The 23,702-nt window shown below is 44.8% G+C and overlaps 1 protein-coding gene across 1 annotated transcript in view; it reads right to left on the bottom strand.

The window, feature by feature from the left end:
- Positions 1–21,569, bottom strand: part of angpt4 (angiopoietin 4) — a 53,509-nt gene extending 31,940 nt beyond the window's left edge. Inside the window, exon 1 of the mRNA XM_041888841.2 lies at positions 21,210–21,569. Coding sequence (XP_041744775.2) covers positions 21,210–21,539 — 330 coding nt within the window. The 5' untranslated portion in view covers positions 21,540–21,569. The remainder of the gene's footprint in view (positions 1–21,209) is intronic.
- Positions 21,570–23,702: the final 2,133 nt, after the last annotated feature.

Below are 23,702 nucleotides of genomic sequence, written 5' to 3'. Positions count from 1 at the left end.
TATTATACAAATTCTGATTGGTATATGTGTTATAACAATTGCATGGATCAGATGGGATAGACTTAGGCTGCATTGAATGTTTTCCACGTCATGCATATGGTTGCAATAATGTATGTTCACATTGGCACATTTTGTATTGTTGCATGAACATTTCACTGTCTGACATAGATTATTTAGCAACAACATTTCTGATAGAGAAGTGAATGATCAGTAACATTTTACTTAAAATCTTTTGAAGCCAACAGGCATATTTGTTTATGACTAGTTATACGCATTTATATGAACCCGTACAATGTCTTATTAGGCTTATCGGGTTAATAATATTTGAAGAGACTGAAAATAGCTGTTATTTAGTTGGGATCATTATGAAATAGGAGTAAGACATTACAAGGAGTTTCATACATGCTTATAGGAAGTTTGACATTTGCATAATGCATAACCGTTTCATTTGCATAATGCATAACCGTTTAATTTACATAATGCATAACCATTTCATAACGTATTACCAGTATACTGTACCTGTCGGCTTTTAGGCAAAGTGTTACCAAAATATCTATTTCAAAAATATGTATGGAAAGTAAATGTAAAGGCATGCCATCCTCTTCTCCTTTGTTTGTTTCTGTTTAGGTGCAAAAAGTGCCACTAACAAATCAACAATCAAAGGAAAAACAGTATGTCAACATTTTATGACGAGACACACTGGGGACACCATCACTACAATTTCTGTTTGTTTAGAGGAGAAACTAAGAGCAAAGCAAACAGTACCACAAAACGGTTTCATTTTTCCCTTCACTTTGAATACATTTGTCTCATAATTACATTGAGGTGGAGGGTTAAGACCATATTTGATTGAACCAGATTCCAGCATTAATGATCATTATCAAAGTTACAAGTCAGCTGGAAGCAAACCATGTTTACTTAGCAATTGAAATCATGCAGCGACCAATCTCAAGTCGAGAGCTGAGCCTGTGCAAAGGGAAAGTGCAGTACTATAGTGCAAGTGCAAAGATTCCTCTCCCTAAGCTAACATAAACAAACATACAATGCCTAATAGACACTTCTAAGGCTAAGACTGCGTAAACTTCAATGGAAGAGAGCCTAGAGAGTGAAAAGAGTGAGGGGTAGTTAGAGTTTATGAGAGACACCATAATCTTTAAAAAGATAAGTACAGATCCAGAAATGGTCTGAACTACAACATAGTATTTGTGGTAAATACATCAGAGGACACCATGCTATGATAGCCTGGCAGAGTGAAAACAACTGTTTGCAAACGATTGGATTATGTTAAACCCTGTGTTATTTTTATACTGTATATTTGACTCTCTGTGGTCGTCTCACCTAGCTATTTTAAGATGAATGCACTAACTGTAAGTCACCCTTGATAAGAGTATCTGCTAAATGACTAAAATGGCAAATGTAAATGTTTTATGCACAGATCTCTTATTACTGTTTTGACACATTTTAAATATTGATGTCACAAATGTATCATTTGTACAGTTCGTTTATTAAAATACATAGTTTTTTTATTTTTTTACATTTGACTGTGTAAAACCTAGTAGTACTACTTATTTCTCTGAGAGTGAGGCAGATATATAGTGTTTTGCAAAAGAAACATGATTATTAGTCTCTCCATGAAGTGATAGATTTCAAACAAATACATGTCTGTCATTGAACAAACCCATGCCATAATTAGAAAGTGAAAAAACAAACCAACCTTTTTCATAAGTTCTTTAAACAACAAAAGCTAATTTACCAACATTTCTGAAAATGGATATACACTCAGTGTACAGTTTATTAGGTACTCTCATCTAGTACCGTGTCAGACCCCCCTTTGCCTCCATAACAGCCTGAATTCTTCATGGCATGGAACTGTTGCTCAATTGGTGTCAAGGGACCTAACGTGTGCCAGGAACACATTCCCCACACCATTACACCACTGCAACCAGCCTGTACCGTTGACACCAGGCAGCATCGGGCGCCAAATCCTGACTCTGCCATCAGCATGACGCAACAGGAACCGGGATTCATCAGACCAGGCACTGTTTTTATTTTCCACTCCTCAATTGTCCAGTGTTGGTGATCGCGTGCCCACTGGAGCCGCTTCTTCTTGTTTTTAGCTGATAGGAGTGGAACACGGTGTGGTCGTCTGCTGCAATAGCCCATCCGTGACAAGGACCGGCGAGTTGTATGTTCCGAGATGCCGTTCTGCACACCACTGTTGTACTTCGCTGTTATTTGCCTGTTTTTGGCCCGCTTGTTAGCTTGCCCGATTCTTGCCATTCTCCTTCGACCGCTCATCAACAAGCTGTTTTCGGCTGACTGGATGTTTTTTGTTTGTCGCACCATTCTCGGTAAACCCTAGACACTGTTGTGCATGAAAAGCCCAGGAGGCCGGATGTTTCTGAGATACTGGAACCGGCGCGCCTGGCACCGACGATCATACCACGCTCAAAGTTGATTAGGTCACTCGCTTTGTCCATTCTAACGTTCAATCAAACAGTAACTGAATGCCTCAATGCCTCACATGGCCACGTGACTCACTGTCTGTAGGAGCGAACCATTTTCGTGAACGGGGGGGTGTACCTAATAAACTGGAGTTTCATGTCTTGTAAAAATAGCTATTTGAATCCATCTAAAGCTTTATAGTATCACAGTAATGTGCAGTTTGAACTCTCAACAGAGTCATTTGGAATTCAGAAATGTCTCCTACAACGCATTCTCAAAATCAAACTTGCCCTTGACTTTACAGAGAACAAACAATCCTGCGGTCCACCATCCATAAAATTCACAAGCAGGGACACACTGGGGAAATACATTAACAGAAAATGTGCTTGTCTTTAAATACTACAGTTGTTCCCTTTGGCCAGAGCCTCCTGGTTTGGGAGTTTCCGTTTTGATAGTGAAAGATTCTCCAGTAGGGACTAGGTTTGCTGATGGTCTTTCACCAAGAATGGATCTTACTGTAAACATTTTTTAAAAGACGCTAACATAATAACATAATTATTTATTGTACCTGGCAAGTTGGGAAGGCAAAGCAGTTGTTGATAGATTGTCTTCATGAAAGGAAACGAGAATCTATCCAAGAGCAAATGCGTTTGCATTACTCTAATGAATGATGAAATATTAGTATCGTTGTCAAAGTCTGATTGGATGCCAGACCCTCATTGTTTGGCAGACGCACTGTTTCGCTGGTAGTAATTGAATCCTCACCTATTTTATTCTGAGTCATGGGTGGCGTCCCCAATGGCACCCTATTCCTTACATAGTGCACTACTTTTAGATGGGCTCTGATCAAAAGTAGTGCACTATTAAAGAATAGTGTTCCATTTGGGACGCAGCCATGGTGTCAAGCTCATTAGCATGACACAATATATTTACAGGCAACACAGCTCCCCAGGCCTTTCTGTCTGCCTCTGGGCTACCAACCCCCACATGTATGGTGTCCATATTAGGATTGAGTCACACATCCTTGGAAGTCGTGTCAGAGTAATTTGGAGTGGGTGTCATTTGGCACCCTCAAACAGGGAATAAGGAAAACCAGTTAAACTATACTCTGAGCAGCGTCTAACTTTTAAATCCAAGCAGCAAACACAGTTTGTTTCTACCAACCTCACCCCCTCTAAAAGGGAAGAAGGAATAGCAGTTAAACTATACACTGACCAAAGTCTAACTTTTCAATCCAAGCAGCAAACCAAGTTTGTGTCTGTGTAGGGAGCTGGCATCATCAAACATACTGATAGGCCTACCTAAAGCTCTGTTCCAAGCCGTTCCTATGGTACCCAGCCTGCTACTGTGCCTCAGCCTTACATTATTTACATGTGATCTCCAGGCATTACAGGCATAGACTCCAGATTACATGCTTGATTAAGAGCTAATATATCTGATTTCAGATCAGATTCTGGTAGAGCAATGTCAGGCCCTGTCTGCTTCCAAGTGCTCGACGTTGCTGTCAAGGAAATAATGGGAAAGTTATGTTTTTTGTCCTGAATATGGTTTTGTTTCTGCCAACTGCTTCCTTCAATAACCTTTCTATGGGAAAGGCTAATTGACAAATGAATCCTGTAAGTATGGTCGTACAATAGGAAATCTGTTGGTTGATTAGTGAACCAGTCTACACAGGGGTTGCTAAATGTATTTGGCTATTTCAGCATTGTTTAAAAGCTCAAGTACTTTACAAAGCATGTATAAACCCTCATTCTTGCCAGCGTACATGACAAACAGAAGATACAGTCACATTTTGAGCAATGAATATCATATATTACAGACAGTATTGTATCACCATTGTACAGTATTATCATTGATACAGTCACATATGATGCATTAACATCTATCTGACTTAAGAGACAGCCATAGAAGCTCCAGCCTGTCGGTCATAGTTCAGACATAAACCAGTTGGAACGGAGACAGAAGCAACACTCAAGCCAACGAATTACGAGGGAGTTAAGAGACGTCCTTATCACTGTCTGGGAGACTGATAGTGGGGATGGTTCCTTCCACTCCAATGTTGACTGATGTCGTTCGTTGCAGGCGACAACTCTGGGAGTGCAGCCCCTCTCGACTATCATGGTCTTGGAGATTTCTGAGACACTTCCTCAAGAATGATAAACATGGGAGAAATGTTTATTTAACACATGGAGGCCTGCTCTACTGATCTGAGCCAACCCAATGTACACAAACAGGCAGTGACAGGCAGCCCAATTCTGATATTTTTTCCACTAATTGGTCTTTTGACCAATCACATCAGATCTTTTCACATCGGATCTTTCTCAGAGCTGATCTGATTGGTCAAAAGACCAATTAGTGAAAGAATTGGGCTGCCTGTCGAAATGAGGCTAATGTGTTTTGTCCCCAGTCTGGTTATGACTGTTACATTGGCACACACTGGATTAAGGCCAGGATTCAAACAAACCACAAGGGCAGACTTTTAAAGTCAAATGGAGTACAATGTTGGTGTATTGTTATATATCATAGTTATTTCTGCTCACTCTTTCCTTAATGTTGTCTGACAATGCCACATGGAAAGCAAGCTTCTAAACTTTTACTCCAGGAGTGAATTCCCATTATGAGACATGTTACTGTAGGATCTTTCAGCCTCTCAAACTGTACAAATTACACAAACTACAGCAGAATCCCTCAAAGAATTAACTCCACATATTGTCAAGGGCATGGCAGTTCATACAGGGCTTTGAACAAGGGTTCTCGTCATCAAAATTGTGGCAAATTAGAGCTTTAAGAGCTTTTGATGTGTTTCTGCAGAAGTCAGATCCTTCCGATTGATAAGCTGGTCATCAGCGGAGGCTGATCTGAGATCTGGCATTAGAGGGAAGTCCCGTAACAAGGGCCTGTATGAGGCCGTTAAAGACACTGCTAACGCCCTCCCCTCTCCATAAACTCCACATGTAACGATCCCGGCAGTCTGAGTCGGGTCCTGTCTGGTGACTAGTTTTTCTGTTCGTGATCTCCAGTTTCCCGAGGGTTCGGGAACGCTCCGGGGAGCTCTCTTGATTTCCGCACCTGCATCCCATCAGCAATCTGCACACCTGGTCCTGATCATCACCCTTCTTAGGCTCTGGCCTAACATCCATTCCCTGCCGGATCGTTAGCCATGAACAGTAGGTTTACCAGAGTATCAGTCTTAGAGCCTAGCGTTAGTTTTGTTGTTTTTGCACCTTGTTGGTTTGTTGCTTACTTACCCCCGTTTTGTTCCATCTGCAGTCACCCGTCCGGAACCTTCATCCAACCTCTGCCTGGTGGTCGGCGGCTGCCGACCCAGGATGGGATCAACCACTGCACCCCCAACAACTAATCAACGCCGCCCGCTCTGTTCCCTGGATTATTCAGCATCACTCTTGAATTTGTAATAAACACTCACCTTCGTTTCAACTTACCTTGTCCTGGTCTGCTTCTGGGTTCTGGCTTAGCAACTCGTGACAGAACGATCCGGCCAGTAATGAACCCAGCGGACCTGGACTCTGTTCGCCATGCCATTACCCAGCAGGAGAAGATGTTGGGCCATCATAGCACGGTACTACAGGAGATCGCGTTGTCAGTTCGGAACCTTTCTACCGGTCTGACGGAGGTCCAGAACCAACGCAAGTGTCCGGTGGAGGATCCACTACCGGTTTCACCCATCTCGCCTGCCGCTTCTGAAGCTGTGTCCTTCCGTGAGCCCAAGGTTCCGACGCCGGATAAATATGAGGGGGAGCTGGGAAGATGCCGTTCCTTCCTTATGCAGTGTGGATTAGTGTTCGATCTACAGCCCTACTCTTATGCCACAGACAAGGCTAGGATAGCCTTTGTGATTGAGTTGCTGCGTGGTCGAGCGCTGGAGTGGGCTTCAGCCGTTTGGGAACGACAGGATCCCTGCATGGCCTCATACCAGGGGTTCACGGCCGAGATGAGGAAGCTCTTCGACCATTCCGTCCGAGGGAGGGACGCAGCTAGGCGCCTGTTTTCGCTCGCCAAGGAACTCGCAGCGTGGCCGACTTCGTGATCGAGTTCAAGACGTTGGCGGTGGAGAGTGGGTGGAATGAGGAGGCTCTGCAAGCGGCCTTTTACCAGGGTCTGTCGGAGCAGCTCAAGGATGAGTTGATCTCCTATCCGGAGCCTAGTGACCTGGACAGCTTGGTAGCCTTGTCTATTCGGGTGGATAATCGAGTCCGAGAGCGAAGGAGGGAGAAGCAATGGGTTCCGTCCAACCGATCAGCTTCTCAGGTTCCAGTCGGGTCGTCAAACTGCGCGGCTCGCTAAAGTTGGGAGGACTTTTAGCGAGCCAGTTTCGACCTCTCAATACCTCTGTCAGACCCCGTTTCCCGGCTACCCTTATGAACAGGAATCAGAGCTTAGCGATTAACGCTTTTATCGATTCAGGTGCCGATGGAAGCTTTCTAGATGCCGAGTTGGTGGAACAGCTGGGGCTTTCCAAGGAGCAATTGCCGGAAGCCATTGAAGCTACCACTCTGAACGGCAGTAGTCTGGCACGTATCACGATGAGGACTGAACCGGTTAAGATGCGGTTGTCGGGGAATCATTCTGAGATGATTTCATTCTTCATTCTGCCGTCTTCCCATGTTCCTCTGGTCCTTGGATACCCCTGGCTGAAGGAACACAATCCCACGTTCGATTGGGTGACGGGCAAGGTAACGAGTTGGAGCCTTGATTGTCATGCTAACTGTCTCAAGACTGCCTGCCCCCATTCGGTTCCCAGTCAGGTGATTGAGGCTAAACCCCCAGATTTGTCCCTGGTTCCCGAGACATATCACGATTTGGGGAAGTGTTCAGTAAGCAGAAGGCTCTGTCACTCCCTCCCCACCGACCATATGATTGTGCCATCAACCTGTTCCCTGGAGCTGTCTACCCCAAAGGGAAGGTTATACAGTATCTCCCGACCTGAACGTGAGGCTTTGGAGACCTACATCAAGGAGTCCCTAGCTGCTGGTCTCGTTCGTCCCTCGTCATCACCCCTGGGGGCAGGATTCTTCTTTGTGGGTAAGAAGGATGGCTCTCTTCGACCGTGTATTGATTATCGGGGGTTGAATGACATCACGGTCAAGAACAAGTATCCCCTGCCCTTGATGAGTTCTGCCTTCGACTCCTTACAGGGTGCTACGGTGTTCACCAAGCTAGACCTACGCAATGCGTATCACATGGTCCGGATCAGAGAGGGGGACGAGTGGTTGACGGGTTTCAATACACCGATGGGTCACTCGAGTATCAGGTGATGCCGTTTGGACTGACCAATGCTCCAGCGGTATTCCAGAGTATGGTGAACGACGTCCTGAGAGATATGATCGGTCTCTTTGTGTTTGTTTACCTGGATGACATTCTGATCTTCTCGAAGGAACCTTCCGACCACGTCCAGCATGTCCGGCAGGTTCTGCAGCGATTGTTGGAGAATCGCCTGTTCGTGAAGGCCGAGAAGTGCGAGTTTCACGCCCACACGACATCCTTTCTCGGGTACATCATCTCCAGGGGAGAGATTAGGATGGACCAGGAGAAGGTTAGAGCGGTTCTGGAATGGGCCCAGCCCGGTACGAGATTGCAGCTCCAGAGATTTTTGGGGTTTGCGAATTTCTACCGCAGATTCATCCGGGATTACAGCCGTGTGGCCGCTCCGTTAACTGCCTTGACTTCCAGTATCAGGACCTTCAAGTGGAATCCGGAGGCGGATCGAGCGTTTCTGGATTTGAAGAGGCGATTCACCAACGCACCGATTCTCTCTCAACCGGACACGGCCCGTCAGTTCGTCGTTGAAGTGGACGCGTCTGATGTGGGAGTTGGCGCCATCCTGTCGCAGCGATGCTCCACGGACAGTAAACTCCATCCCTGCGCCTACTACTCTCGTCGCCTTTCGCCTGCGGAGAGGAATTACGATGTGGGTAACCGGGAGCTTCTCGCGGTGAAACTTGCCTTGGAGGAGTGGCGCCACTGGTTGGAGGGGGCGGAGCAACCGTTTATTGTCTGGACTGACCACAAGAATCTTGCTTACGTGCAATCGGCTAAACGTCTCAACTCCCGTCAGGCCAGGTGGGCGTTGTTTTTCGGACGATTCAAGTTTTCCCTGACGTTCCGACCTGGATCTAAGAACGGCAAGGCGGACGCCTTGTGCCGGATGTTCTCCAAGACGGAGGAGAGGGGGTCCAAGACCGAGACAATTCTCCCCCGGAACTGCGTCGTGGGAGCAGTTATGTGGAAGATTGAGGAGGAGGTGCTGGCGGCCCTTCGGACTCAGCCCGGTCCCGGTAACGGTCCACCCGGTCGGTTGTTTGTGCCTGAGTCGGTTCGTCCTGCTGTCCTCAAATGGTCCCACGCCAGCAAGATGGCTTGTCACCCTGGCGTGGCTCGGACAATGGCGTTTCTTCGCAGACGTTTTTGGTGGCCTGCCATGGCCGAGGATACTCGGGGTTTTGTTGCTGCCTGTCCAGTGTGTGCGCAGAATAAGAGTACCAATCGGCCCAGCTCTGGACTACTTCACCCCCTTCCTATTCCCCGGCGACCATGGTCGCATCTGGCCCTGGACTTCGTCACTGGGTTGCCCGCTTCTGAGGGGAACACGGTCGTTCTGACTATCGTGGACAGATTCAGCAAGTTCGCCCACTTTGTGCCAATTGCCAAGCTTCCCTCTGCCTCGGAGACGTCCGAGATCCTGGTTAGGGAGGTTTTCAGGGTCCACGGTTTGCCCAGTGATATCGTTTCCGACCGTGGCCCTCAGTTTACCTCTGCTGTCTGGAAGTCCTTCTGTTTGGCCATTGGAGCTACAGTCAGTCTCACATCTGGTTTTCACCCCCAATCCAATGGTCAGGCGGAGAGAGCCAACCAGAAGATGGAATCCACGCTACGCTGCCTGGTCTCTTCCAACCCCACCTCCTGGGTCTCTCAGTTGCCTTGGGTTGAGTATGCCCACAATACTCTCCCTACATCTGCCACTGGGATGTCTCCCTTCCAGTGCCTGTATGGCTACCAACCTCCCCTGTTCCCTTCTCAGGAGAAGGAGCTCTCAGTGCCTTCTGTTCAGGCCCATATTCGTCGTTGCCACCGGACCTGGCATCGGGCCAGAAAGGCACTCCTTAGAGTTTCGGACCGGTATCAGCTCCAGGCGAATCGTCGCCGGATCCCCGCTCCCACCTATTCCATCGGAGATAGGGTCTGGTTGGCCACACGGGATCTTCCGTTACGGACTGAGTCTAGGAAGTTGTTACCGAAGTTCATTGGTCCGTTTGTGGTGGAGAAGGTGATCAATCCGGTGGCAGTTCGACTCAAACTCCCGAGGACGCTCAGAGTCCATCCCACCTTTCATGTCTCCTGCCTCAAGCCTGTTTTCCTCAGTCCTCTGTTGCCTCCTCCGCCTCCTCCTCCTCCTCCTCGGATGATCGGAGGTGGTCCTGCCTACACGGTGCGTCGCATCATGGATTCCAGACGGCGGGGCCGGGGTTTCCAGTATCTCGTGGACTGGGAGGGGTATGGTCCTGAAGAGAGGAGTTGGATTCCGCGGCGACAGGTCCTAGATGCTGACCTCATCAGTGACTTCTACCGCCTCCATCCTGGCGCTCCGGGAGTCCGCCCGGTGGCGTTCGTCGGAGGGGGGTACTGTAACGATCCCGGCAGTCTGAGTCGGGTCCTGTCTGGTGACTAGTTTTTCTGTTCGTGATCTCCAGTTTCCCGAGGGTTCGGGAACGCTCCGGGGAGCTCTCTTGATTTCCGCACCTGCATCCCATCAGCAATCTGCACACCTGGTCCTGATCATCACCCTTCTTAGGCTCTGGCCTAACATCCATTCCCTGCCGGATCGTTAGCCATGAACAGTAGGTTTACCAGAGTATCAGTCTTAGAGCCTAGCGTTAGTTTTGTTGTTTTTGCACCTTGTTGGTTTGTTGCTTACTTACCCCCGTTTTGTTCCATCTGCAGTCACCCGTCCGGAACCTTCATCCAACCTCTGCCTGGTGGTCGGCGGCTGCCGACCCAGGATGGGATCAACCACTGCACCCCCAACAACTAATCAACGCCGCCCGCTCTGTTCCCTGGATTATTCAGCATCACTCTTGAATTTGTAATAAACACTCACCTTCGTTTCAACTTACCTTGTCCTGGTCTGCTTCTGGGTTCTGGCTTAGCAACTCGTGACACCACAGCCTGCAGCGAAAACATTCTCAAACTATTCCCAACATTTCTTCCCATTTCTAATAATCATTCCAATTCACTCCCTGCAGGGAAATGAAACCAGCGAGAACCGAGAGACAAAATCGATTAACTAAGGCTTCAGGGACTAGTTAATGCGCTGTTACATTAGGAGAAACTGCGTATTCAAAGAATCATAGACAAAGATTTTTACTCCTGGCCAATTCCACTTGTACACTGTACAGTGCAATTCAAGTGCAATTCAAGAGCATGTTTTCACTGTGCTAAAATAACTCAAAAGATAATGAGTGTTGATTGCCAATGCTATTAAGCATTATTAGAGCTGTCATATAGAGATTGGTAGAATCTGTTTGAAGTACATTATAAAGAATGACGGCGCTGGGACATTGGCAAAGTATACTCATACAGATAATCTGTGCAGTTTCATTCACTGCTATTGTAACACACTGTAGGAACCACTTTAGAGCATACAGTCTATCTAGGTTCAAAAGGAGACTAGTATCTAAAGGAAAGTTTTTGTATTTTGTTTTGTTTTTGTTTTAAACCCTTCATTTCACCAGGTAAGTTGACTGTGAACACATTCTCATTTACAGCAATGGCCTGGGGAATAGTTACAGGGGACAAGAGGGGGGATGAACGAGCCAATTGGAAGCTGGGGATGATTAGGTGGCCATATGGTATGAGGGCCAGATTGGAAATTTTGCCAGGACACAGGGGTTAACACCCCTACTAAGTGCTATGGGATCTTTAGTGACCACAGATAGTCAGGACACCCGTTTAACATCCCATCCGAAAGATGGCATCCTACACAGGGCAATGTCCCCAATCACTGCGCTGGGGCACTGGGATCTTTTTTTTAGACCAGAGGGAAGAGTGCCTCCTACTGGCCCTCCAACATCACTTCCAGCAGCATCTGGTCTCCTATCCCATGTCATCTAATGAGGAAGGAAAACCAATCAAAGCTACTGAAGGAAGAATACTAGAAGGACTCAGTGATATACGTTTAAAGTTGATCTATTATTGAAATCGTTTGTTTTTGTCTCTTTTCTTATGTTCAAAGGTCAATGTACAACAGAGTATCACAGACGCAACGACCTTTCATTCACAACAACACAGTTTTGTCCAATATGATAATACAAAATAATAAACTGGGTACTCAATACAAATAAAATGTGAGTGCACTCAATTGTCTCAGTTCAGTTCAGTTCCTACCACGATGTACTAGTCAACTGTCCCTCTAGAGATAAGGCGATGATGATGATTGTAGAAGCTATAGATGACGAGCCTCTGTAAAATGCGAAATGATCATCAATATCAAAAGCATACATGCTTATGTAAATATCCTGACTGGTTTTAGATCGCAAATATTATGTACACCTTAGTTATTCATCAAGACAGGCATAGAACTCTGCTAGCATAAAGCTAGATAACTCACTGGGATTCTCCAGTCACAACATCAAAGGAAAATACTCCCAATTATCTTCTGGTTCAGCACACTGATTATCTAAGCACTCAATTATTCTGTAGTAGTAACTATATACTTTACAACTTTGGTTTCTAGTTGGTTTCTAAGTTACGAACGTTCAGTATTTCTAGGTTTCTTTCTGCTTCAAAGATTGTGGGTGCTCTTCTCCAAAGACAAGATGGAAAGAGAGCGAGATCAAAGCTACAGCGAAAGACGTTCAGACTCTAGGGGTTGCCAACAAACTCCCAACCCATAAGATTTGTGTAAAGAAATTAACCTTAAGCTGACAGTACCCGAAATTGGGCACTATAATTACTTACAAAAATATGTATATGTTTGCATGACTTATTATATTGATTTCCCACCATTTTAAAAGTCAGAAGACAGCAATCCAGAACTTCCTAGGACCATGTTGTCACGCCCTGACTCAAGGGACTCGTATATGTTGAGTCAGGGTGTGTATGTTCTATGTTGTATATTTCTATGTTGATGTTCTAGTATGTCTATTTCTATGTTGGCCGGTGTGGTTCCCAATCAGAGGCAGCTGTCGCTCGTTGTCTCTGATTGGGGACTATTCTTAGGCAGCCTGTTTTGCACTTGTCATTTGTGGGATCTTGTTCCGTGTGAGGTATGTTATTTTGTCTACCTTGGACTGTGAGGTATGTTGTTTTGTCGTGTGTTCAGTACGTAAATAAATATGAATACATATCACGCTGCGCCTTGGTCCTTCTCGTTAATGAGCGATCGTGACACATGTAAACCTCCTCTGTCAACAAACTTGTGTTTGCCTCCCTCTGGTGGTTGGCTGCATCACTCCATCGATTTATATCACTTCACTGCAACGTTACGTCAAAGGGGCGGTCCTTAGAAAAACATTTATCCAGCTCGACTGCTTCATGGCACAGACATGGCAAAGCAATCGCTGAATTTTTCTCGAGCAGGCGGATCCAAACACATAATTTTATAAGATAAAGAATGCAACCTACACACTTCCTTAAATCTAAAATAAGCAAAGAAGTAATTTTGTGTGCAAGTCAAACATTTGTTTTACGTTGGAGGCAGACACATTGCATATGCTCAGAACAACTAAATGGAACCCTTTACATAGCCCTTCTCCCCTTGTCTGTAGGAGAGATGCACGCTGCTTAAATGGCCCAAATGTTGATTTAGACGTTCACTAATTTAACAGATTTTGACTATCATTAATGTCATGATATGTTTGGTAAAAAAATAAAGAAGGGGAAATACTTTGAGTAGATGTTCCTAAAACAGATTATAACTATACACTGCATTCGTAAAGTATTCAGACCCCTTCACTTTTTCCACATTTTGTTACGTTACAGCATTATAATAAATTTGATTAAATAGATTTTTTCCCTCATCAATCTACACACAATACCCCATAATGACAAAGCGAAATTGAAGTCCACCTGTGGTAAATAAAATTGATTGGACATGATTTGGAAAGGCACACACGTCTACATAAGGTCCCACAGTTGACTGTGCATGTCAGAGCAAAAACCAAGCCATGAGGACGAAAGTATTGTCCGTAGAACTCCGAGACAGGATTGTGTTGAGGCACAGATCTGGAAAGGATACCAAAAAATTTCTGCAGCATTGAAGGTCCCCAAGAACACAGTGGCATCCATCATTCTTAAATGGAAGAAGTTTGTAACTACCAAGACTCTTCCTAGAGCTGGCCACCCTGCCAAACTGAGCAATCAGGGGAGAAGGGCCTTGGTCAGGGAGGTGACCAAGAACCCCATGGTCACACTGACAGAGCTCCAGAGTTCCTCTGTGGAGATGGGAGAACCTTCCAGAAGGACAACCATCTCTGCAGCACTCCACCAATCAGGCCTTTATGGTAGAGTGGCCAGACAGAAGCCACACCTCAGTAAAAGGCACATGACAGCATTGGAGTTTGCCAAAAGGCACCTAAAGGACTCAGACCATGAGAAACAAGATTCTCTGGTCTGATGAAACAAAGATTGCACTCTTTGGCCTGAATGCCAAGCATCACATCTGGAGGAAACCACGCCAGTTCATCACCTGGCCAATACCATCCTTACGGTGAAGCATGGTGGTGGCAGCATCATGCTGTGGGGATGTTTTTCAGCGGCAGGGACTGGGAGACTAGTCAGATTTGAGGGAAAGATGAACGGAGCAAAGTACAGAGAGATCCTTGATGAAAACCTGCTCCAGAGCGCTCAGGACCTCAGACTGGAGCGAAGGTTCCGCTTCCAACAGGACAACGACCCTAAGCACATAGCCAAGACAACGCAGCAAGACATTTCTGCAGCATTGAACGTCCCCAAGAACACAGTGGCCTTCATCATTCTTAAATGGAAGAAGTTTGGAACCCCCAAGACTCTTCCTAGAGCTGGCCACCCGGCCAACCTGAGCAATCGGGGGAGAAGGGCCTTGGTCAGGAAGGTCAGGACCTCAGACTGGGGCGAAGGTTCACCTTCCAACAGGACACTACTACATTAATAAAATATTGCCCTCTTGCTAGATTGATGACTAAAGCCATTGCGAAACAGAGCTGTCAACTCAACTGGTTAATTAAGACTGTCTTGTTTTGTGAAAACATTAGGGAATGTCTAAAATAGCATGGGCTACACTATGATGTGTGGTCCCATTCAATTCAGTGCAGTATAGCATTGACTGTCATGTTACATTGTCCTATCATGATGGTGCTGCTAATCTCATTACCAAGTCTCTTGACTGGTTTGAATTGAGACACAGTTGTTGTTTGTTTGCTGTCTCAACTCTATGCTCCACAACACATCCAAACTATAAATCCTATAACCAGAGCAGAATGGATGGGGAAAAAGTGTGGTTATAATATTTTGTTACTGTACCGTTTCAACATCATAAAAGCTGTTGTGATGGATACCAGTGTTAGCATATTAAAAATCGTACAAATAAAATATTTACAAATAAAAAAGGTTGATTCATTTCATGTGAGTCTCTTAAAGAGCGTTGTAATTTATAATGAGGCACAGGGAAATCAGCTGGCGCAAAGTAGCAAGCATATCCATGTTCATATTGAAAGCTTATGGTTCCACTACAGTATGTCACTAGAAAGCCCTAATCATTTGAAGTGGGGGGCATCAAACTGTGAGGGCTGCGCATAGTAAATGTGATTTCCCCTCTTGGCAAGTGGCACAATTTTCACTCAGTGCAACCTGGGGCCCGGCCATATCTCAAGCTGTTTCAAATGGGACATACAATCACCGATCCCTGTGTCTTTGATGGTGGCAGAGCTCTTTTCCAGAGAAGCCTTTGGACCACAGCCATTAAAAAAACCTCAAACTTCAAATGGCTTCTGCCTTCTCCATTCTCTCTCTCCCCATTCTTTGGAGCTGATCTATACTTTCTGTAGCCGGTGATTCGTGCTGGCTATCAGGGAAAGAGCACTCTGCCACATCAAAGGGAGACTCCACTCTGTCCATACCAGGCTGGGTCCCACGAATGAGAGCCTCATTTGAAGTCAGTCATTTGGCAGCAAGCTAAACAACCCGCTGTTAACTACCTCACTTACTGGTGTTTACAAGGAAACATGTAAATTAAATATTATTCTCCACAAACACTGATGTATTCAGAGCATTAGAATATTCAGTAGGAAAAAGTAAAATGCAACGGTAATAGATTTTTGATTTAATTTAAGTTGAAGGTTGGGTAAACTTCCTACATTTTCTGCAGTGATTTGATATGGTAAACTGACCTCAAGGGTCATCCTCCTCTCTCCTGTTGAGGTGAGGCAGTCTTGAGCTCTTTACTTGACCCTTCTTTGCATGTTTTATCGAAGTGGGAGGTACAACGCACAAAGTCAACTTGCACATGCTCAAACTCACTCACATACACACACACATACAGTACTTTATTCTTATTTTCATAATTTGTTCGATGAATCTCCATAAACATAATCCCAATTAATTCAATTGAACTGGTGTTCATGCTCCTTAATTCAGAATATAGATTAGAACTGAGGTATTTCAAAGCAATTAATTTCATTTTCTTCTTCTGGGTTGGTTTCCCATTGGTTGAGCACAATTAGAATTTACTTCTAGGCCAATTATAGTGAACAGCAGAAATAATCAAACGTTCATTTGGTTCATTAAAGTTGATCTCCTGAGATATGATTTTCAAAAGCAGCACCGTAACAAAAAATGGTGTACATTGTTCAGGCTTGATTACCATTGTAACTCTTGTGCAGAACTGTAATGATGATAAATGTAGACCGTAGGGGAGAGTGGGGTAAGTTGAGCCATTTTTACATTAAGCATCACTCCGTTAAGGGAAATAGAAACTCAGCAAAAAAAGAAACGTCCCTTTTTCAGGACCCTGTCTTTCAAAGATAATTTGTAAAAATCCAAATACCTTCACAGATCTTCATTGTAAAGGGTTTAAACACTGTTTCCCATGCTTGTTCAATGAACCATAAACAATTAATGAACATGCACCTGTGGAACGGTCGTTAAGACAGTAACAGCTTACAGACGGTAGGCAATTAAGGTCACAGTTATGAAAACTTAGGACACTAAAGAGGCCTTTCTACTGACTCTGAAAAACACCAAAAGATAGATGCCCAGGGTCCCTGCTCATCTGCGTGAACGTGCCTTAGGCATGCTGCAAGGAGGCATGAGGACTGCAGATGTGGCCAGGGCAATAAATTGCAATGTCCGTACTGTAAGATGCCTAAAACAGCGCTACAGGAAGACAGGACGGACAGCTGATCGTCCTCGCAGTAGTACACCACGTGTAACAACACCTGCACAGGATTGGTACATCCAAACATCTCACCTGAGGGACAGGTACAGGATGGCAACAACAACTGCCCGAGTTACACTAGGAACGCACAATCCCTCCATCAGTGCTGACTGTCTGCAATAAGCTGAGAGAGGCTGGACTGAGGGCTTGTAGGCCTGTTGTAAAGCAGGTCCTCACCAGACATCACCAGCAACAACGTCGCCTATGGGCACAAACCCACCATCGCTGGACCAGACAGGACTGGCAAAAAGTGCTCTTCACTGACGAGTCGCGGTTTTGTCTCACCAGGGGTGATGGTAGGATTCGCGTTTATCGTCGAAGGAATGAGCGTTACACCGAGGCCTATAATCTGGAGCGGGATCGATTTTGGAGGTGGAGGGTCCGTCATGGTCACAGCATCATCGGACTGAGCTTGTTGTCATTGCAGGCAATCTCAACGCTGTGCGTTACAGGGAAGACATCCTCCTCCCTCATGTGGTACCCTTCCTGCAGGCTCATCCTGACATGGCCCTCCAGCATGACAATGCCACCAGCCATACTGCTCATTCTGTGCGTGATTTCCTGCAAGACAGGAATGTCAGTGTTCTGCCATGGCCAGCAAAGAGCCCAGATCCCATTGGGCACGTCTGGGACCTTCTGGATCGGAGGGCTAGGGCCATTCCCCCCAGAAATGTCAGGGAACTTGCAGATGCCTTGGTGGAAGAGTGGGGTAACATCTCACAGCAAGAACTGGCAAATCTGGTGCAGTCCATGAGGAGGAGATGCACTGCATTACATAATGCAGCTGGTGGCTACACCAGATACTGACTGTTACTTTTGAAGTTTGCTGAAAATAAACACAGTATTCAGTCCCCTTGACTTTTTCCACATTTTGTTACCTTACAGCTTTATTCTAAAATGGATTAAATAAAACAAATCCTCATCAATCTACACACAATACCCCATAATGACAGAGGGAAAATAGGTTTTTAGAATTTTTTGCAATTTATTGAAAATAAAAAACTGAAATACCTTATTTATATATGCATTCAGACCCTTTGCTATGAGACTCAAAATTGAGCTCAGGTGCATCCTGTTTCCATTGATCATCCTTGAGATGTTTCTATAATTTGATTGGAGTCCACCTGTGGTCAATTCAATTGATTGGACATGATTTGGTAAGGCACACACCTGTCTATATAAGGTCCCACAGTTGACTGTGCATGTCAGGGCAAAAACCAAGCCATGAGGTCAAAGGAATTGTCCATGGAGCTCCGAGTCCGGATACTGTCAAGGCACAGATCTGGGGAAGGTTACCAAAAAAATTGAATGTCCCCAAGAACACAGTGGCCTCCATATTCGAAAATGGAAGAATTTGGAACCACCAAGACTCTTCCTAGAGCTTGCCACCTAGCCAAACTGAGTAATCGGGGGAGAAGGGCCTTGGTCATGGAGGTGACCAAGAACCCGATGGTCACTCTGACAGAGGTCCAGAGTTCCTCTGTGGAAATGGGAGAACCTTCCAGAAGGACAACCATCTCTGCAGCACTCCATCAATCAGGCCTTTATGGCAGAGTGGCCAGAAGGAAGCCATTTCTCAGTAAAAGGCACATGACAGCCCACTTGGAGTTTGCCAAAAGGCACTTAAAGGACTCTGACCATGAGAAACTAGATTATTTGGTCTGAGGAAACCAAGATTGAACTCTTTGGCCTGAATGCCAATTGTCACGTCTGGAGGAAACCTGTCACCATCCCTACAGTGAAGCATGGTGGACGGAGCAAAGTACAGAGAGATCCTTGATGAAAACATGCCCCAGAGCGCTCAGGACTTCAGACTGGGGTGAAGGTCACCTTCCAACAGGACAATGACCCTAAGCACATGGCCAAGACAATGCAGGAGTGGCTTCGGGACAAGTCTCTGAATGTCCTTGAGTGGCCCAGCCAGAACCCGATGCAACATCTCTGAAGATACCTGAAAATAGCTGTGCAGCGACAATCCCCATTCAACCTGACAGAGCTTGAGAGGATCTGCAAAGAAGAATGGGAGAAACTCCCCAAATACAGGTGTGCCAAGCTTGTAGCGTCATACCCAATAAGACTCAAGGCTGTAATTGCTGCCAAAGGTGCTTCAACAAAGTACTGAGTAAAGGGTCTGAATACTTATGTAAATGTGTTATTTCAGGGGGTTTATTTTTATAAATGTGCAAAAATTTATAAAAACATATTTTTGCTTTGTACTTATGGGGTATTGTATGTAGATTAATGAGGGAAAAAACGATTTAATCAATTTTAGAATAAGGCTGTAACATAACAAAATGTAGAAAAAGTCAAGGGGTCTGAATACTTTCAAAATGCACTGTATATTTCAGGATGTTGTGTATCCCTGGAAATAATCAGAATTCATGCAGTTTTGAAAACATAGCTTGTACAAAAAAAAGTGGTCTCTTGGCACAACATACCCCGGGTATGGGGTAAATTGAGCCAAGGCACAGGTTAAGTTAAGCCGCCTACACATTTCTGTATTTAATGAAATATCACAACTACCTATGTAAAACCATACATATCTTTATTCTCCAAACACAATTCAACACAATCACAATCACTTTTTTGTCTTTTTATAATTTTAAGCATCTTTTAACACCGGCTTAACACACACTTCGTACTTTTTAACCTCTACGGGATCGGTGTCCCATATATTGGACGGTTGAGCTAATGTGCGCTAATGTGATTAGCATGACTGTTGTAAGTAACAGCAAACTTTCCAGGACATAGACAGGTCTTATATGGGCAGAAAGCTTAAATTCTTGTTAATCTAACTGCACTGTCTAATTTTCAGTAGCTATTACAGTGAAGAAATACCATGCTATTGTTTGAGGAGAGTGCACACAACAACAAAACTTATCACGGCAACTGGTTTGATACATTCACCTCTGAAGGTAAATAATGTACTCACATTCAGTAATCTTGCTCTGATTTGTTATCCGAAGGGTCCCAGAGATAAAATGTAGCATAGTTTTGTTTGATAAAATCAATTTTTATATTCAAATGTAGGAAATGGGTTCTACAGTTTGAACCCCTGCTGTCTCTGGCGCCACACCCACCCTGCCCGGCCATCTAGATGTGTGAAAGTTAGTGTATAAGCTAATGATCTATCATGTATGACATTCCTGGGAGTGTGTAAACTTACATTTTGTATTACCATATCATTTTTTTATATTCTCTATAGGTATGTACTTGAAAATGTATCACTTGATCAATTCGGCACATTTGGGCAGACTTGATACAAAATATTCCATTATTGCAATGCTTCACTGGATCAATCTGAAACTTTACACACACACTGCTGTCATCTGGTGGTCAAAATCTAAATTGCGCCTAAACTGCAATATTAAATTGTGGCCTTTCTCTTGCATTTCAAAGATGATGAAAATGATGTTTGTATTATCTTTTACCAGATCTAATGTGTTATATTCTCCTACATTAATTTCACATTTCCACAAACTTCAAAGTTTGTTTCCTTTCAAATGGTATCAAGAATATGCATATCCTTGCTTCAGGTCCTGAGTTACAGGCAGTTAGATTTGGGTATGTCATTTTAGGCGAAAATAGAAAAAAAGGGTCCGACCCTGTTGTTACCTCATATCCCAGCGATAATGTCTTGCGTTACGCCTGGGAAGAAAACACTTCAATTTGCTCAACTTGCCATTGGTTCCACCATTTGCTCAACTTACCCCAAGGCAAATACAGCTACAAGGATGCACTTTCAGGCTAGGTTTAGGACCTCATATTGAAGCTTATAGAGACCCCAACTGATGCTTAGAACAACGTTTAAATTATCTACTTTGGTTTAGATACAAGCATCATGAAACCTCTAACACAATACATTCTTTTGCCATGCTGAAAATCTGTTTATTTAACCTAACTTGTTTACCACTTTTTCCATGTGGTTTCTGTCTTCACAGACTCCATGAAATGATTACTTCTTGCTAAATATTTGGTCAAATGATACATGTTGTGTATGGTTTCCTAGAAACAAAGGTTTCTCAACTTACCCCTTTGGCTCAACTTACCCCGCTCTCCCCTATACAGATTCAATTTTAACTTTTGTTGTTGGTTATTTCATTTAATGTAAGCAAGCACAGGGAGTTTCAGCCAAAACACCAGGTGGAAGCTAATGTTTTATGAGATCAAATAAGTAAGACCAATACAACAAGGGAACCTTGCACGTGGTCTACATTCACCATTGCTCACTGAGGACTACTGCTCATGATACATCTGATCTACTGCTCTTTGCTCTGCTCTTGGTCCTCTTGCTAAACTCACAAAATCATAACCAAGTACAGGTATCAGCTCTTACCTTCTGCAGCCACTGTGTGTTGTTCTCCATGGCTGTCTCCAGGTGCTGCAGTTTCTGGGCAGACCATTCACTCTCTGCAGGGGGTGGTGTGTCCCTTTGAACCACGTTGGCGCTGCAGTATTGGTCGGGGCTGGCCTGACAGCTCTCCATCTCAGGTAGGATGAAGGTGTAGCTGCAGTGGCCGTGCTGGACACGATGGAGCCCCCTGCGCTTGTCTCCTCTGCGTCTCTGCCCTCTACCACCTCCTCCTCCTCCACTAGCACCCGCAGCGCTAGCCACCATTACCCCAGCTGTCAGCAGCAGCCCCCAGCCCAACAGGACTCGCCTCATGGTGCTCCCCTCACCTTAGTAGCACCTGTGCCGAGGTGTTGTGATAAAAGCGCTCCCCCCCCCCCCCCACTTCACTCACTTACTTGGGATATGGATGCACATGGTTCCACGCAGAAAAAGGAGAGGAAGCCCTTGTGTTCTCTTTCTTCTTAATTTTGATTTATTTTGACTGCTTTTGTTCTTATCATGCTTAATAAAGTCCTCCCCGCAGGTCCCTGTTTCCTCTAAACTTTCCCTGGCCCCTGTGCTACGTAAGTGAACAGACACAAACATTGACCCCTAAATAGCCACAGAGAAAGAGAGAGGGAGGGGGAGAGAGAGAGTGAGGGAGCAGCTCCAAATGAGTCTCAATCTTAAATGTCCAAAAAATAGAGAAATGCTTTCCTCCCATCCCACTCCAGTGGGTCGAGTTTCAGAAATGGCCAAAGTGAAACAGTTCTGCCCCCTCTTTTCTGAGGGTTGGGAGGAGGGGAATAGCTAAGGGAGGTCTATTAGAACACCCATTCTCTCCCCTCCACTAATCTGCTCTCTCCACTCTGGGGCTAAAGATGCCATGTATGGTCTCTCCCCCTGTTTCAGCACAGGTTAGGAAACATACATGAGTAAATGTCCATGAAGCAGGGCTTGTTGCTTTTCTTTTCTCAGGCACTTTTGGTCACTTTTCACTGTTTTCTGAAGTATTGATTAATTCACATGACTCATATGCATCTACAGTGGCTTGCGAAAGTATTCACAACCCCTTAGAATTTTTCCTATTTTCTTGCCTTACAACCTGGAATAAAAATGGATTTTTTTGTGGGTTTGTATCATTTAATTTACACAACATGCCTACCACTTTGAAGATGCAAAATATGTTTTACTGTGAAACAAACAAAAATAAGACAAAAAAAACAGAACTTGAGCGTGCATTACTATTGACCCACCTATAGAGCCACCTTTTGCAGCAATTACAGCTCCAAGTCTCTATAAAGGGTATGTCTCTATAAGCTTGGCACATCTAGCCACTGGGATTTTTGCCCATTCTTCAAGGCAAAACTGCTCCAGCTCCTTCAAGTTGGATGGGTTCCGCTGGTGTACAGCAATCTTTAATCATACCACAGACTCTCAATTGAATTGTGGTCTGACCTTTGACTAGGCCATTCCAAGACATGTAAATGTTTTCAATTAAACCACTTGAGTATTGCTTTAGCAGTATGCTTAGGGTCATTGTCCTGCTGGAAGGTGAACCTCCGTCCCAGTCTCAAATCTCTGGAAGACTGAAACAGGTTTCCCTCAAGAATTTCCCTGTATTTAGCGCCATCCATGATTCCTTCAATTCTGACCAGTTTCCCAGTCCCTGCCGATGAAAAACATCCCACAGCATGATGCTGCCACCACCATGCTTCACTGTGGGGATGGTGTTCTCGAGGTGATGAGAAGTGTTGGGTTTGTGCCAGACATAGCGTTTTCCTTGATGGCCAAAAAGCCAAATAGTATCATCTGACCAGAGTACCTTCTTCCATATGTTTGGGGAGTCTCCCACATGCCTTTTGGTGAACACCAAACGTGTTTGCTTATTTTCTTCTTTAAGCAATGGATTTTTTCTTTCCACTCTTCCGTAAAGCCCAGCTCTGTGGAGTGTACGGCTTAAAGTGGTCCTATGGACAGATACTCCAATCTCCGCTGTGGAGCTTTGCAGCTCCTTCAGGGTTATCTTTGGTGTCTTTGTTGCCTCTCTGATTAATGCCCTCCTTACCTGGTCCGTGTGTTTTGGTGGGCGGCCCTCCCTTGGCACGTTTGTTGTGGTGCCATATTCTTTCCATTTTTTAATAATGGATTTAATGGTGCTCCGAGGGATGTTCAAAGTTACTGATATTTTTTTATAACCCAACCATGAGTTGTACTTCTCCACAACTTTGTCCCTGACCTGTTTGGAGAGCTCCTTGGTCTTCATGGTGCCGCTTGCTTGGTGGTGCCCCTTGCTTAGTGGTGTTGCAGACTCTGGGGCCTTTCAGAACAGGTGGATATATACTGAGATCATGTGACAGATCATGTGACACTTAGATTGGACACAGGTGGACTTTATTTAACTAATTATGTGACTTCTGAAGGTAATTGGTTGCGCCAGATCTTATTTAGGGGCTTCATAGCAAAGGGGGTGAATACATATGCACGCACCACTTT

This window comes from Coregonus clupeaformis, chromosome 10 (genome assembly GCF_020615455.1).
Source record: "Coregonus clupeaformis isolate EN_2021a chromosome 10, ASM2061545v1, whole genome shotgun sequence".
Classification (NCBI taxonomy): domain Eukaryota; kingdom Metazoa; phylum Chordata; class Actinopteri; order Salmoniformes; family Salmonidae; genus Coregonus; species Coregonus clupeaformis.
Note: the sequence above shows the minus strand (reverse complement) of the source record. Positions and strands in the feature narration are given on the sequence as shown.